Source organism: Pogonomyrmex barbatus, unplaced genomic scaffold (genome assembly GCF_055798465.1).
Source record: "Pogonomyrmex barbatus isolate J1 unplaced genomic scaffold, ASM5579846v1 scaffold6, whole genome shotgun sequence".
NCBI classification, from domain to species: domain Eukaryota; kingdom Metazoa; phylum Arthropoda; class Insecta; order Hymenoptera; family Formicidae; genus Pogonomyrmex; species Pogonomyrmex barbatus.
The window spans coordinates 8607200-8621453 of NW_028297160.1; the positions used below are offsets into that span (position 1 = coordinate 8607200).

At 38.0% G+C, this 14254-nt stretch overlaps 1 protein-coding gene across 21 annotated transcripts in view; it reads right to left on the bottom strand.

Annotated features, from left to right (window-relative positions):
* Positions 1-14254, bottom strand: part of FoxP (forkhead box transcription factor P) — a 276092-nt gene that overhangs the window by 23899 nt on the left and 237939 nt on the right. For all 21 annotated transcript variants that reach the window (XR_016140756.1, XM_089082889.1, XM_089082887.1 and 18 more), the window contains 3 exons: positions 3171-3821; positions 2608-2670; positions 564-813 (listed from right to left, as the gene is read on the bottom strand). Coding sequence is in view for 20 of the 21 variants with exons in the window: in XM_089082889.1 (XP_088939015.1) it covers positions 564-813; positions 2608-2670; positions 3171-3821 (964 nt within the window). In the remaining variant the exon portion in view is untranslated. The remainder of the gene's footprint in view (positions 1-563; positions 814-2607; positions 2671-3170; positions 3822-14254) is intronic.

Consider the following 14254-nt stretch of genomic DNA (forward strand, 5'->3'; position numbering starts at 1 on the left):
ATTCTTTTGTCATAAATATAAACATGTGTTGATGGAAACATCAACTTCTTGACGGAAAAGATATTGATACAGAATGCATGTTATTAAGACAATGATCAACAATTATTTTTGCATCACATTTGTAATATATATTTTTTTTAACAAAGAAGAGAAAAAATCATTTTAAAGAATTAATTGCTTATGCATGAAGTATAAAGTTATTCAAATCCATAAAGTTCTATTAAAAGAAGGTTCATAAATTGTAGACTTGATTCATTTGAACATTTCTAATCTTTTCTAATTAAGTATTCAATATAGCTTAAAATGTAATAAAATATTAATCAAATTATTATTAGAAAAATTTATAGAGCCTTTTATTATAATATATTGTCTAAAGTATTGATGCTTTTAATATATTTTATTGGAGTTATATGAATAATATCTTGCTCACGGCTTTATCAATATTAATAATATCTTATATCTAAAATTTATTTGATTGTATTTAATTTTATTTGATGTTAAAACATATCATCTGAAACACTTATTTGTAGTAAGGCATATTAATTTTGTTGGTGCTTAAATACCTGAAGAAGGATTGTGACTTTGAAGACCCATTCCTTGCTGCAACAAATACTGCCTTTGTGTTATTTGCAATTGTTGTATTAATTGCTGCTGTTGAATCGCTAATTGTTGAAGAGGTGCTGATGCCTTCTTTTTATCTGCCGTTTGCAATAAATGCGTTTGTTGAAATAAGTTTAGCTGCAACTGTTCCTGCAGTTGCTGCATTGCCTGCTCCAATTGTTTTTTATTGAGTTCCGCAAGTTGATGCTGATGCTAAAACAAATTAAATGCAAATATGAATGTATCACTTTATCAATTTAATATATATATTAATGATTATGCTATAGCATACTATTGCATTATTATTAAAAGTTAACTATTTAATGTGCGTAGTCTACTGAAAAAAAGAAAAAATTCATTTTTATTTAAATTTTTATATAAACATTGTATCAATTATAACACTTTCCCCGAATAAGTTTCCCTGTAGAATGTATCTCTTAGAGTAAAAGATATAGATAATTAATTATAAATCAAACGGTATCGTCAACTTTTTATTAAACGTCAGAGAAGTGAACATTTCATTCCTGCCAAATTAGTTGGGCGGAATAAAAAGGAGAAGAAAAAAGGGCGGCACTTACGTCTTGGAATGATGAATAAATCACGGGCGCAGATAATTCGTGGCACTAAGGGGGCAAGAAGATAGAGGGCAGTTGATGGGTACCTCGAAGACAAACAACGAGACACAACGGCTGATGGCGATGCTTAATTGCTTACCTCACCCTCCAGCCCTCACCCTCCCTCCGCCTATTTCATTTCTCGGTCTCTCTCCTGCGCCTCGAGGATATTTTAAAACAAACTTCGAGGTACGCACCCTTTATCATATTACTATAAACGAATACTCTGCACGATTAATGGATGTAAACACGTTCTCGCTAATAAGCATTTTCCATGTTCACGTTAAGCATACGATTTCTTTATATTTCGTATTTATTTTGTATCCCGCATATTTTCTCCGGCAATTATAAATTCTGATGACGTCCAAGAAATTTTCAAGCAATCCCTATCGATAAGGTAAACGGACTTTTAATTTAAATTATAAACAATGTACAATTTAAACTTTGTAAATGTTAATAATATTCATTTGTCTTTGTTAAATTTTATGTATTAGAATCATATGGTCAGGTCGATCCATGGCTGAACGAAATGTCTCCAATTCGACACGTCTTTTTCTCTTCGAAGAATAGTCTCTGCTACAATAAACTACACGGTGCCATGAAAAATATTTGTTGTCGCTTCCGTTGGTATTTTTGAAAAGGAATATCAGAGTGCTTATTGGATCGTAGGCGCCAGGATAACACTGCGGCAGGATAGCAAAAGTGGTTCGCGCGACGTGTATTGTTATCGTAACGATATAGAAGGGACTACCTGTTTACACAGACCGAGTATCAACCCTCTCGCTACAGCATCGAACTTCCCGGCGAATTGCGTGTACACCGAAATTCAAAACCTCTTTTAAGATTAGCTTCCTCACGAAAGTGTCTTACGTTTCCGTTTCGTTTGTTCAATTAAGAGTTAAATTTAAGATACCGCGTCATTAAATTACACCGTTATATTTGTGCCGCAAAGCGCATTTTGTTCAATTTCTGCAAAATAAAGATATACAAATAAAAGTACGAATAAAAATTATAAACATAAAGATTTTTGTCGACAAATTTATCAATTAAGTTAACCTAATGCTGCGAAATAGTTACTTTCCATTGAAAGATGAATAGCTTTCGTACATGAAAGTCTTCGGTCCGTGACTATATTACCTCTGCCAATTTCTTAATTGGTTGATGTTATTATTAGACGCCATTAGTAAAACTGTACATTAGTGACACTACACATAATGAATAATCGATAGAAAGAGTGAACTGGGGAAAGTGTTTTAGCAATGACTAATTTATATTGTATTATTGATTGCTGTGATAGCTAAATGGTTACCCTCGGTGTAATATAAAATCTCATTCTCTTCTTACCATTGTTCATACACAATGTACAGTAAGAATAATTAAGAATTTCACTTACGTTCTTTAAAGAGGAGAAATAACCGAACCGCTCCTGATTAGATGCATGATCGGAAGAGGAATCCTGCAATATGAAGATGTGTTGTAAATGAAAAAATAAAAAAAAAAAGTTATCAAATGTATAACATGTAAAAAATGAAGCAAAAGAAAGATTTTATATATTGTAAAATTATACACATAAGAACAAAAATGGATGCGATGATAAAATTTTTTATTTAAAACTGTATGATTATGTGATTAATTAATCGTAAAATTTTAAAAAATATATTGATTTATTTTAAAGTTTATAGTATACAACAAAATCTAAATAATCTATTCACAGATTCAAGTAACGCAAAAATATGTTTAACCGTGTTATAATGTGTATAAATAAAATACTAAACAAATTTCGATTACATCATGCACTTACAAATAATATGCAGAAACAAATGATAACAAAATTGTCACAAAATATTTATATATAAAAACACTTATCCATTTTGCTCGCAAAATGTGGAAAGATAAGTGAAGGAAATGAAAAGGAATGGAAAAGATAAGTGAGGCAGGCACAAAAATAAAATTCACCTGATGATGTTGCTGTTGCTGCTGCTGCATGTACAACGTGTGCTGCTGCATAAAGGACTGCAGTTGCGTCGGACTGAGTATGTGTTGCTGCAGCAGTTGTTGCATCTGATGGAGACCGCTCGCCGAACTGAGCATCATCTGTGTGGGGGTCTGCGACGGCGGAGCCCCTGGCGGGCCACCGGGTGGCGGACCCTGGGAAGGATTCGGCGGTGAACCCCTCTGTGGGGCTTGCGGGCTCTGATGCGGGCTAGGCTGGGGCCCCGGTGCCCCCGAACTCGGCTGTTGCGATTGCTGCGTGATGATAGGTTGCTTTTGCTGGGTCATGGGTGCTGCTGTCACTGCGTGTCCGGCGGGACTGAGCTTCCCATTGCTTTGGTACTCGATGCTGAGATCTTGTTGCTGCTGTTGCTGTTGTTGATCAGCAACGCCGCCACCGCCGCCACCGCCACCACCGCCGCCGCCGCCACCACCGCCGCCGCCGCCGCCGCCGCCGCCGCCGCTGCCGGTCTCCGCTATGTTACCCCTGCCGGAATCGCGATTGCGGGCCGTGGACAGGCGATCCCTGTCGCGGCACTCGCGGTCCCGCGACGAGAAGACGCTGTCGCGCGATTGCTGTTGCTGCTGCTTCAGGGCTGCGAACAGCGAAGTAGCCTGCAATACGAAAATGGAGAGATCGAGAGTTCGATCAAAGACTGTTGCGAGCTGTTACCTCGTGAAGAAGTCGCAGTGACACTCCGTACATCGTAAACCGTGTCCAAAAATCTTAACTTAAAAACGATTCAGATCAAGATCAGAACCGGTATTTATATATATGTATGTACCGGTATATGTAGCGGCAAATTTCGAGATAAGAGGCGAGAGTTGAATGAGAAAGATAGCGCGACGCGAGGCCACGGGGGAGCAAAAGAGCAGCTCCGGGCGAAATATTCATGATATAAATGCCACGTAATGTACATGCGTTAAACTTCTACCGTATTTTGAACAATATTGATCTTATCTAATGGTATTCGAGCGCGGGCCAGCTCGGCTGCTCCATCATCATTGGCTGGCTCGAAGGAAAACTCACTGTTGTCTGAATGACGTCGGTTCGAGTCTCCTCGGCTGTTTACACAGCGGGATTTGTTTTATTAAGTTCCATCATCAAGCAGATTGTCGAGTGTAAAGGCGGAACCGAGCTTCTCTTCTACCCCCGCTTCTCGCGAGGGTCGAAACTTTCAAGCGCGTTCTAGGTATCTCCGATAAGTTCATCATTATTATTGTGTTATTGTATGATATGATGGGGCGCGATATTAGGACGACGACTTTAAGATAAATTTATTGCCTTCCTAAGTGTGTCATTGTAAAAATAATTGAATATTACTAACTCTTGTGCTTCCGGAAATTTTATGTGCAGTTCATAACTAATAAATTCTTTTTAATATAAAAGTACAACTCTTGTCCGTATGAAATGACAAATTTTTTTGCGATAAAATTTTAAGGATTTAAATTTGATTGCATAATAAAAATTATTTGCAATAAAATGTTAAGAATTTTATTATAAAACAATTCTATAAAACAAATTTTTCTCCGAGTTTTTCTAAGAGTTTAAGAGATTTCAAAAATTATGCGAATGTATGTAAGTTTTATTAATGATTCATTAAACAAGTTAAGTTGTTTTTCACGATATATCAACTGAATTATTATCTATACAAAAACTTTTCTTTCTTTATCGATATGAATATCTTACGACATGTAATAGTAACCGCAAATTGCAACAAGATTAAAACAGATGAGTCATTTATATTATATATCGCTCTAATCAACTGTTTGTTCTTGTAAACAGTTATCTTAAACATATGTTATGTCACGTACAATAACAAGCAAAATGATATACGAGGCACGTTCGGCTGAAAATATTTCCAATTCGAGTGTCCATTGGCCTTGCACTTCGTGCCTTCGTCGAATTGCATAACAAACAATCGTCGCAACAAAGTAATTACCACAAACACACGTGTCTCGGAACGTCAGTTCTGTAAATATTTATCAATGCAAGAATCATCGGACAACAGAACAGCAAAACAACTTGTCAAAGACGTCTGCATGCGTTTTCTATGATGTGTTTTATTTCGCAAAAATATTTTTTCAACTTTTTGCGTCTTTATACAGCAAAATTTCTGCTTTACTATCATTAATATATCAAATGATGCGAAATCGATGATTCAATTCTAAATAACGAAAACTATCGATGTGCATAATATAATAAAATTTTATTTATAATTATATACTTTCTGATAAAAAAATCTCGCGTTAAGCACTGCAATTCTAAATTGTAAGAGGTAAAAACTGTTTAAAAAAATTATCTAAATAAATTTTTTAATCGAGACTACTTTTGTAGGATTAATCTGTTTCTGGATTTAGCTTTGGATTATTTTATTTACGTACAAGATTATTTAAGTATGAGACATAATTGGTGTCAATTTGCGAACATTACTAATAAATTAGCAGTGCTTACACTTTAGTCTAGCCGACTAAAGTTTGATCTTTCTGAATCAAGCATGTCGTCAGCTATCGAAGACGTTGGCGGAGATAAATTTAAAATACGTTTGCTTTTACACACGGCGCTACGAGACGATTGTCTCTCGGACGGAAGGCCGTGTGTTTCTTGCAAATCCAGCATGCCGAGTCCTATGCTAATCTTATTTGTGTACGATTACGTATGTTTATAACATGCAAAGAAATTCCGCGGCGCGCGTTATCAGTGTTTAGTCAGGAGCGCCAGCGCGTGGCATTTCAGGTCGAAGTCTGCGAAGCAGAGGAAAGAAAGGAAAGGGAATAGAAAACGGCAGAGTCGGAGGCGACGAAGGAAAACAGAAGTAAAGGCACTCGCAGAATTTGGCACGTGTGTGTCTGAAGCACTTCCGAACTTGCTCTTTCCGTCTTCATACTAGCCTAAGAACCTTAACGTTTCTATTTTGCACGGTCATCAGCCAGTCCAATTCACATCAATACCAATTAAATATTTCGTAGGATATATTCTGTCTAATTATTAAATATAACGATTAATATATACTGTGCCACAAAAATTGCTACTGAATTTTGATTTATCTCATATTTGCTTGTAAAAATAACATGCCTAATGTATATATATATATATATATTATTTCTCTTTAAGTTTAAAAATAATATTTTTTTCTGTTGATTATAAAGCTAATGACATTAAAGTATATATTAAGCAAATAAATATTCTAGGTTTCTTTTATACCCTATTTAATTACTTACGAAGATTAATAATTATATGTAATCTAAAATATATCTATTGCATAAATTGCCTGCAACTTCTATTACTGATGAGTAAGAAACCAAGCGTATGCACATTCAGATTGTAAGCGTTTGCCCACGAAATTAATGAAATGCGATGATCAGCAGAATTGTTTAATCCACTTCGGCTCTCTTCCTTGGATCCTTGCAAAGGTCGGCCTTTAATTCCTTAATTAATGCCGATCCTGCGCCTCTCTTAATGAAGAAACGAAGTATCTTAAACCGAAACCGCGACAACGCGGAAGGGATAACGGTTCTCGTTATTCGTCGCGAAAACGTAAGGATTTTCAGAGAAAGGGGGGAGGGATCAAGGAGAAAAGACGATGAAGCTCGACGTGTGTACACGAGAGGAGGGGTGGAAATGGGCAAAGGAAAAAGATATAAGAGTACGGAAGAATGAAAGTATAAGAGCCGACACTGAAGGGCCATCGACTGCAGATAAGAGGGACTCCTAAGACTCTTTTAAGAAAAGGTTAAATAAAGGTCGGAGGCTGCGCTTGTTGTTGGCTGTTCAGATTCCTTCGACCCCCGCCCTCCCCTCTTTCACCCCCCGCCCTTCCCTCTTGCCCTCGCCGGTACCACGCGTAACGCCACTTATTTGAATCCCGGAGGCTTCTTCGAGTTCAACCCCCTCGCCCGGGCTCTCATATCTTTTATATATTAGAATTTTCACCAACGTTTCCTCGCAAAAGCTCCGCTCTGTTTACTGTTTGGATTTATTCCTTTGCTCCCCCGTCGCAGCAACCTCCCTTACCGAAACTCTCGTGGCTGTATATGAGTTCCTTATGTACATGTCCTCGCCGTGATACTTTCGGTTCTCCACGTTGCCAAACTTTGTACCCTTGTACGCTTCATCTGCTGGCATGAGGGTACCCTCGCAAAAATCTGCCGATGTTTAGGAGTTTAGGCAAATCTCTGACTCATCATTATTTTTTATTAAAAATTAAATCTAACAAGTCAATCTTTATAAATGTTTCCCTTATGTAAATAATCTTATCTACATATGTATAATCTACATACAAGAATAATAATTTTCGTATCCAATTATAAAAATGATACAAAATGACTACCCCAAGATGAGAAAATTAAAGAAACATATATAAAAATATTGTATGTAATAAAATGAAATTTTCTTTATAGTAATTATTCGTAACTGCAATAATCACTGCGATAATCGGCATTTAATGAGAGGTTTCGATTATTTTACAAGAATCTCCAGAAATTACGCGCTCTATACACAACAAGGATCGAATATAATGACGCAATTGTCATGATTTAATAACGAACAATCAATGCCAATCGTTTTGTAATTGCTCGCTAGGCGGAAAAAGGGAGGATATCGATATCAGCCGATAGGCGGGAATGAATATAAAACGGGTATCGAAATTTCTGTTGTGTAGGCGATTGTTCGATAGCCAACGAGCCACGGCCGTGTTTCAAACCAGTGAGATATCGTTAGATTTTAAACTCGTTACAAGCACGCTGTCAGGAGTGTTTATTCAGCGCGCTTTTCTACATGTCGACGATGCGCGGACTAAACTACGTGCGTCGAGTCTCGTTCGGTGCTTCGTGTGTGCAGATTCGCTCGCGTTACAGATACTTTTGCACGGGGAAAAAAGCCAACGAAAAGAGTGGAACGTTTAAACTGATACCGGCATCGGCGATCCACCTGCACGATGAATCCAAATCAGATTCCATGGCGATTCTTTATTTGCATTTTGCATTTACCTGCCTATTTTTCCCCTCACAATTTTGATACACATAGTTGTTTTATCGAACATCCAACTACTTACGTATAAATTTCTCAAGTTCAAACTTTAATTCAATTATTTAATCTTCAAGTTTTATGCAAAAACAGTCATATTTAAAAAGTAACTGAGATGAAAATTAAATTTAATTTGTTTAAGAAAATATTTACTTTCTTATATATGCAAATAAGAAATATAAATTACTTATTCTTCAGCTAATTTATACAACAATTATATAAATGTGTGCAAATATTTCTCGATATGATACATATCAAAACAGAATAAGACGGAGGACATCAAAATTATCGTACATACGGACGGTTTCAAAAGTTTTATTCGATACTGCAGGTTCTTTTAAGACACAAAAGAATAATGGAATTAAAAACCGGAAGACCGCATTCTCAACTGGGATTAACACCTGGCTCCCTTATTCGCTTTACCTACCGGAATTCTCTTTCTGAGTTTCAGTCGCAGAAGCAAAAAGGGAACAGTAGCGAAGGGCAAAACAAGGGATGGCGAGGTGTTCCTGTCTCTCGTTTCGTATTCACGCGGTCGCGGGCCAATCAGAGGCACGTCTCTTTACACCCGCCTCCTGTTGACGTTTGTCATAATATTTTAATATTAAATCGCGTTACGGGCAGTCATGCGCTCGCATAATCAGACGTTACTCACTGGCCCGAGTGTGTGTAAGAGCTTACGAACGTGAGCAAGGGGAAGAGTGGAAGAAGGGAGAATGAGTAGACACGACACGAGTATTCGACGTCCCCATCGTTTCGCGAGAAAATGTGGAATACAAATTATCCCGCAGATTCCGACCCCCTGTCGCCATCCGTCACCAAGTGAATTCGAAGAGAATGAGAATTTAGGAATTAAATCGCGAAAAGTGTTTGCTTGAAGCGCCTGGTTTACATTTAACGATGAAAACAATTAATACCTTTGATATTCGATATAATATCTATTGATTTCACGTTCCTTTCTCACTTGAAAAATATATTATATATATATATATATGATATTTTTAAATATAAGATTCACAGAGAGACAGCATTCATTGGTCGAATGAATTCAAATTGCGCAAATGAAAACGATAATAAAAAAGAGCCCCGATGAAATGTGTCTGCAACTTCACACTTTCCGTTCGCGCTGCAAATGTCCGTCTCGGAGAAGATAATCGCGAGAGGCGAGTTTCAATTAGAAACGCCACTTACGCCCTTTCGGCAAGCGAAGGGACGTCCGCCGGTGACTTGACGTGGCTTCTGAAAAGGACGTGCAATATTGAGAGGAATTAACGATTCCGCGAGCGTCCGTTTTGGTCGACGGTCCGACGAACGTTTCACGTGCCGGCTGCGGAAAAGAGAAAAGGGGCGGAATTGCCTGGGCGGTGGTGCGGGCAGGTTTCCTGGGACGATTGACCAGCCATGGCGGATATTTGGAGAATGGCTAGGACCAAGCGGACGGAATGTCTCTGGTCTCAATCGTTAACGGGCTGTGTACATTATAGATGGCCCCGTGATTGGTTCGTCAGCCTCTCAAAAACTCGAACTCATCGCCGCCGACCTCCTCCGCTTTTCCTCCCCCGCTCACCCTCTTCCTCATTCCTATGCCGAGCCCTCAATGCCGGAGTTCCGGAGTTACCTGGTCGCCGCCGCCTGGTCCCTCGTTTCGAAGGTTTATTTTAGTGCAGCGACGCGACCGAACGGATCACGATGACGATCCTGGACGGGGACTTCCATCGGAGCTGATTCTCTCCGACTGACAATGTAGAAGCGCCCTTCCATTGGTATCAATTAGTACGATTCGCTAACCTCCGTTCGCTAGTATCGTTCCGCGACTCTGTTCGTTTCTCTTGCAGAATTTGCCTATCGACGGTGTCTCGATCGTTATAAAAATTCTCGATTGAATTATCGTCATCGTTCGCGATTGCGCAATCGCGTGCGTCAAAATTTTTGATGATATATTACGGCAAATGTTATCAATTGTTCAGAGATATGTAAGTATTTTTAAAACAATAAACAAAATCGTTTCTTAAAAAAATCTTAAAAGATTTTCCAATAATAGCTTCCAATAATGATACTGTTTTCATGTTGATTGCTTATTATATAACGCATGTAATGTGTCCTATTAAAAAAAGTGTAAAAAAAGTTTTTACACAAAGAAAAGAACGCACGAAACAGTTTATAATCGATTCATAGTCCGCATAGTTCTTAGCATATTCTGTACTGTGGGCAATTAATGGTGCAAATAAATCATCGCGTTGGTCATCCGCAGGAAAATATTTACGCGAGTATTAAATATGTTTACGTTGCTCTTGACATATTTTATAAATGAGGAAGGTCTTGTGTAAAAAAAGAATGGCCTTTCAGCGATCTCGGAATAACGTGACGGACGCGGCGCAAAGGAAGAAACAAAGATCGGTGGCATTATGCAAGGTAAACGTTGCCCGCGGTATACTCTCCCGTAGGTATCCGCTGTCTGTGTGTACAGGAATTAACGCATAGAGGTGTGGGACTGTCGCAGCTGGATAGGCGAGATACAGGAGATCAAGGCTGTCCAGAGAGGACGGAACCGAAGAGGCGGAGGGAGCGAGAAAGTGTATGCGTGCGAATCCGCGAGAACGTAGGGCATCCCGACATCGACGGAGGGTGAGAAACGAGAACGGATGAACAGAGAAACCGGAACAGAGGGTGCATCGGAGAGAGTAATTTCGACATTCTGCGGGTTTGCTTACATCTATCGGTTCAGCGATTTTCGCGTACGCATCGCGAAATGTGCAACGTCGTACGTGTCGCTGCAGCGACAATCTCCGATTTCTTCTCTCGTTTCGGCGGAATACGTGCTTCCGGCCGAATACACCGGTGCAGGTGATGAAGAAAGAATATACGAATTGAAAGAATATACGAATATCCTTCACATCTTGCGAACCATATTTCATGTGCTTCTTTGAATAACTAATTTGTCGTCTATTTTTTTGAGCAAAATATTATGAGAGAATGAGTTAAATATATTGCGATAATCAGTTCTTTAACCGTAAATCATAATTAATCATAAATAAATAAATTTAATTTTTAAAAATGCTTCATTTTTGATCATTTAAACTTAAAACTGATTATTATGTAAAAATATTTTATAAGATAATTATGTAATCATAATAATTTGTAATCAATAAATCTAACCGCGTCTTATATTTGTTAAATCAACCAACTATCGTTAAAGTCATAACTCAAGAAAATGGAAGCTTATGATCGAGAGATCATTTCTAATTAGAAAACTCGAGTATTGTTTACACGTACGCGAAACAATTTGTTGTCCCATCAAAACAATGTTTAAAGTTTCTCTTCCAGAAAACAGGGAAACCAGATGAATCCTTAGCAATGCCCAGGTAATCTCTTCGCGCCGGAGGAGGTTGTGTTTTACTTTCGTTCCGATTAATAATTCAGTATCAATTAGTGGCCGTTTGAATTATGAAGGGACCTTTCTTCGCTCCTGACTTTCCGGCTGGCGGATCTCGTGGCTTCCTTGCCAAAGGAACGAAGCAAAAAACACGGAGTCGACAGGATACCTGCGCTTGTATCTCGTGCAGGATATCTCGCACCCACCCAGTTTTGATTAAATTAAGTCAATTGTACATAATAAGTACGCGAATACATCTAAAGCGTATGCTTTTACTTGATTAAGAGATAATTATTCGAAATATTTAAGTGTCGAACTTTCAGTGTTCCAACTTTTTTTTCAAAAATTTATCAAAAATTTGTCGTAAATGAAAAAAAAAAAACGAATCTAGTTAATTTATGTAATTTATTCCACACGTGTCACAATAAACAATATGGTAAACTGTAAGTCAAGAGGGAATTATGAAACCTACACTTCATGTTTTAAATACTCTTCTACATCCATTTTCCGAAAAAGGTAGCTCAAACACCGCCACGAAGGAACAACAGTTTTCAGACTCCCGTTGTAGTTGTACAAACACCGTTAGACTTCCCCGTTACATCGAAGGCGATATTGTAATATCGAGCAGCAGCAAACACGACTTCTATTAATTCCATTTTCGCAAAGATACAGTAGATTAACGAAGGATGAACGAGGGGAGGAGAACGAATAAGAGAGAAAAGTAGAAGTACATAGAGAAAAAGAAAGAGAGAGAGAGAGAGAGAGAGAGAGAAAGAGCGAAGAGGTCGCTGAAAGAACATAGTGGACCGGAAAGGCCGTTAGAAACCCTCGTTGATGCAGTGGAGGAAAGGCTGACGAAGGCAAAACCGCCCCTGAAAAGTCTCAGGGGTGGAAAAGACTGGGACGATGGTTACCGCCAAGTGGATGTAATTTTTCCGTTGTTTGATTTTCATTAACGACTTGTGGCCAACGCGAGCTGGCAACAACGTGGCTCGAAGGCAAGGCAGGTCCAAGAAAAGGGAGAATTATGCTCTACCAAACAGATGTATCTTTTATTTCATTTTCTTCGGCGAATGTAGTCGAAAGTTTATTCCTATCGCCGGAGGTGGCTACGCGCTAATGGCAAAAGTCAGCAGGAAACAAAATATCTCGTGTTTTATCGCTCGGCATTATCGTTCAACTGCAAAATATCCTGAAATAAGGTCAACGAGAAAGCTACGGAACCAGCTACATTCAATACTAGAAACTGAACGACATAATAAAACGAGAAAATCAATTTGACAATCTTTAGCTCGAATGACTCCTTCAAACGTAATCCACAAAGGTTTCGATTAGATAAATCACTAGAATAATAAATAGATATAATTTTATTATTATTATTATTATTTATGAGATTTATTAATTTAAATTTATCCTTTTATAAATCGAAAACGAAAAAGAGACACGAAAAAGAGACAAAATTTATTCATCAAAGTCATTCAAACTTTTTTAATTCAAAAGCAAAATAAAATCTTTAAAATATAGAAAGTAATAAAAAATTTAGAAAATTTATATTAAGTAATTAAATATTAGTAATATTAATATTTTTCTAAACTTGTATTTTTTTATTATATTTGCATTATAATAAATATAAGTATATCAGAAATAATATATATATTTGAAAATATATCAAGAAAATGCTATGCTCGTGTATTAAGAGTTACTAATACATTCAATAAAAATTTCTTTTTTTATAATCTTTAATATACAGAACATGTGTTTTTGCATACATTTAAAAAGTAGAAAATATATCATATAAGGACATGTGAAAACAGCAAGCTGTTGAGTTTGCTCGTGTCTCTTTCTCGATAGGAGGTATCTATGCCTCCCTCCCACATACGATATTCCCAAAAAGGCGGCGCGGATGCGATAAAAAAAAGGCGCGGAGTGAATAATGGAAAGTGGCGAATTCCTTTTCTGGTAGTCGCGGAGCAGACGAGCTCCATTAAAGGTCTCTAAATCCCCGACGTATCCCGCCCCCTCGCGCTACGCGACTCACTCATCCCTGCGACCCCCGGACCGCTCTCGCAACCCCGCCGCGTACATGAACGGATCATGACCCAGCATACGGGCGTTCGCTTTTGCTCGTAGACGCATATTTATTCGCAGTCCATTTTGGTTTGTTTGCACAAACGAGAGAGTCCGTCAGGCCGACGACGAATCTCCGAACCACCGTCGCCTGGTCGCCCCCCCCACTTTTCCGGGCACTTCGCTTTTACATTCCTACGCGCCCTCACTTCCGGAGTGAAAAACACAAGAGAAGCTGGCCACCAATGTCCTTGACGTACTTTCGCGATCGCTTTACCGTGGAATCACGACGTTCCTTCTAGTTTCATTTTTACGACAATGCTTCAGACAGTTTCGCCTAACTGACGATCATAAATATCTTCATTTTATATTTTAGAAGTTTTATATTTTAGCAATTTTAATACGATATGGCACAAATATCTTTTTTATCTAAATCTAACAAATTGTATGTCAAATAACGATACAAATTACTATTTTATTTATATTTTCTGAAAAAATATCCTAGTAACGCAAAAAAGAAGAGCGATTAAGAAAAGCGCAAAGGGTTGAGGCATTCGAGTAGCGTCAAATCGTTTTGAATTT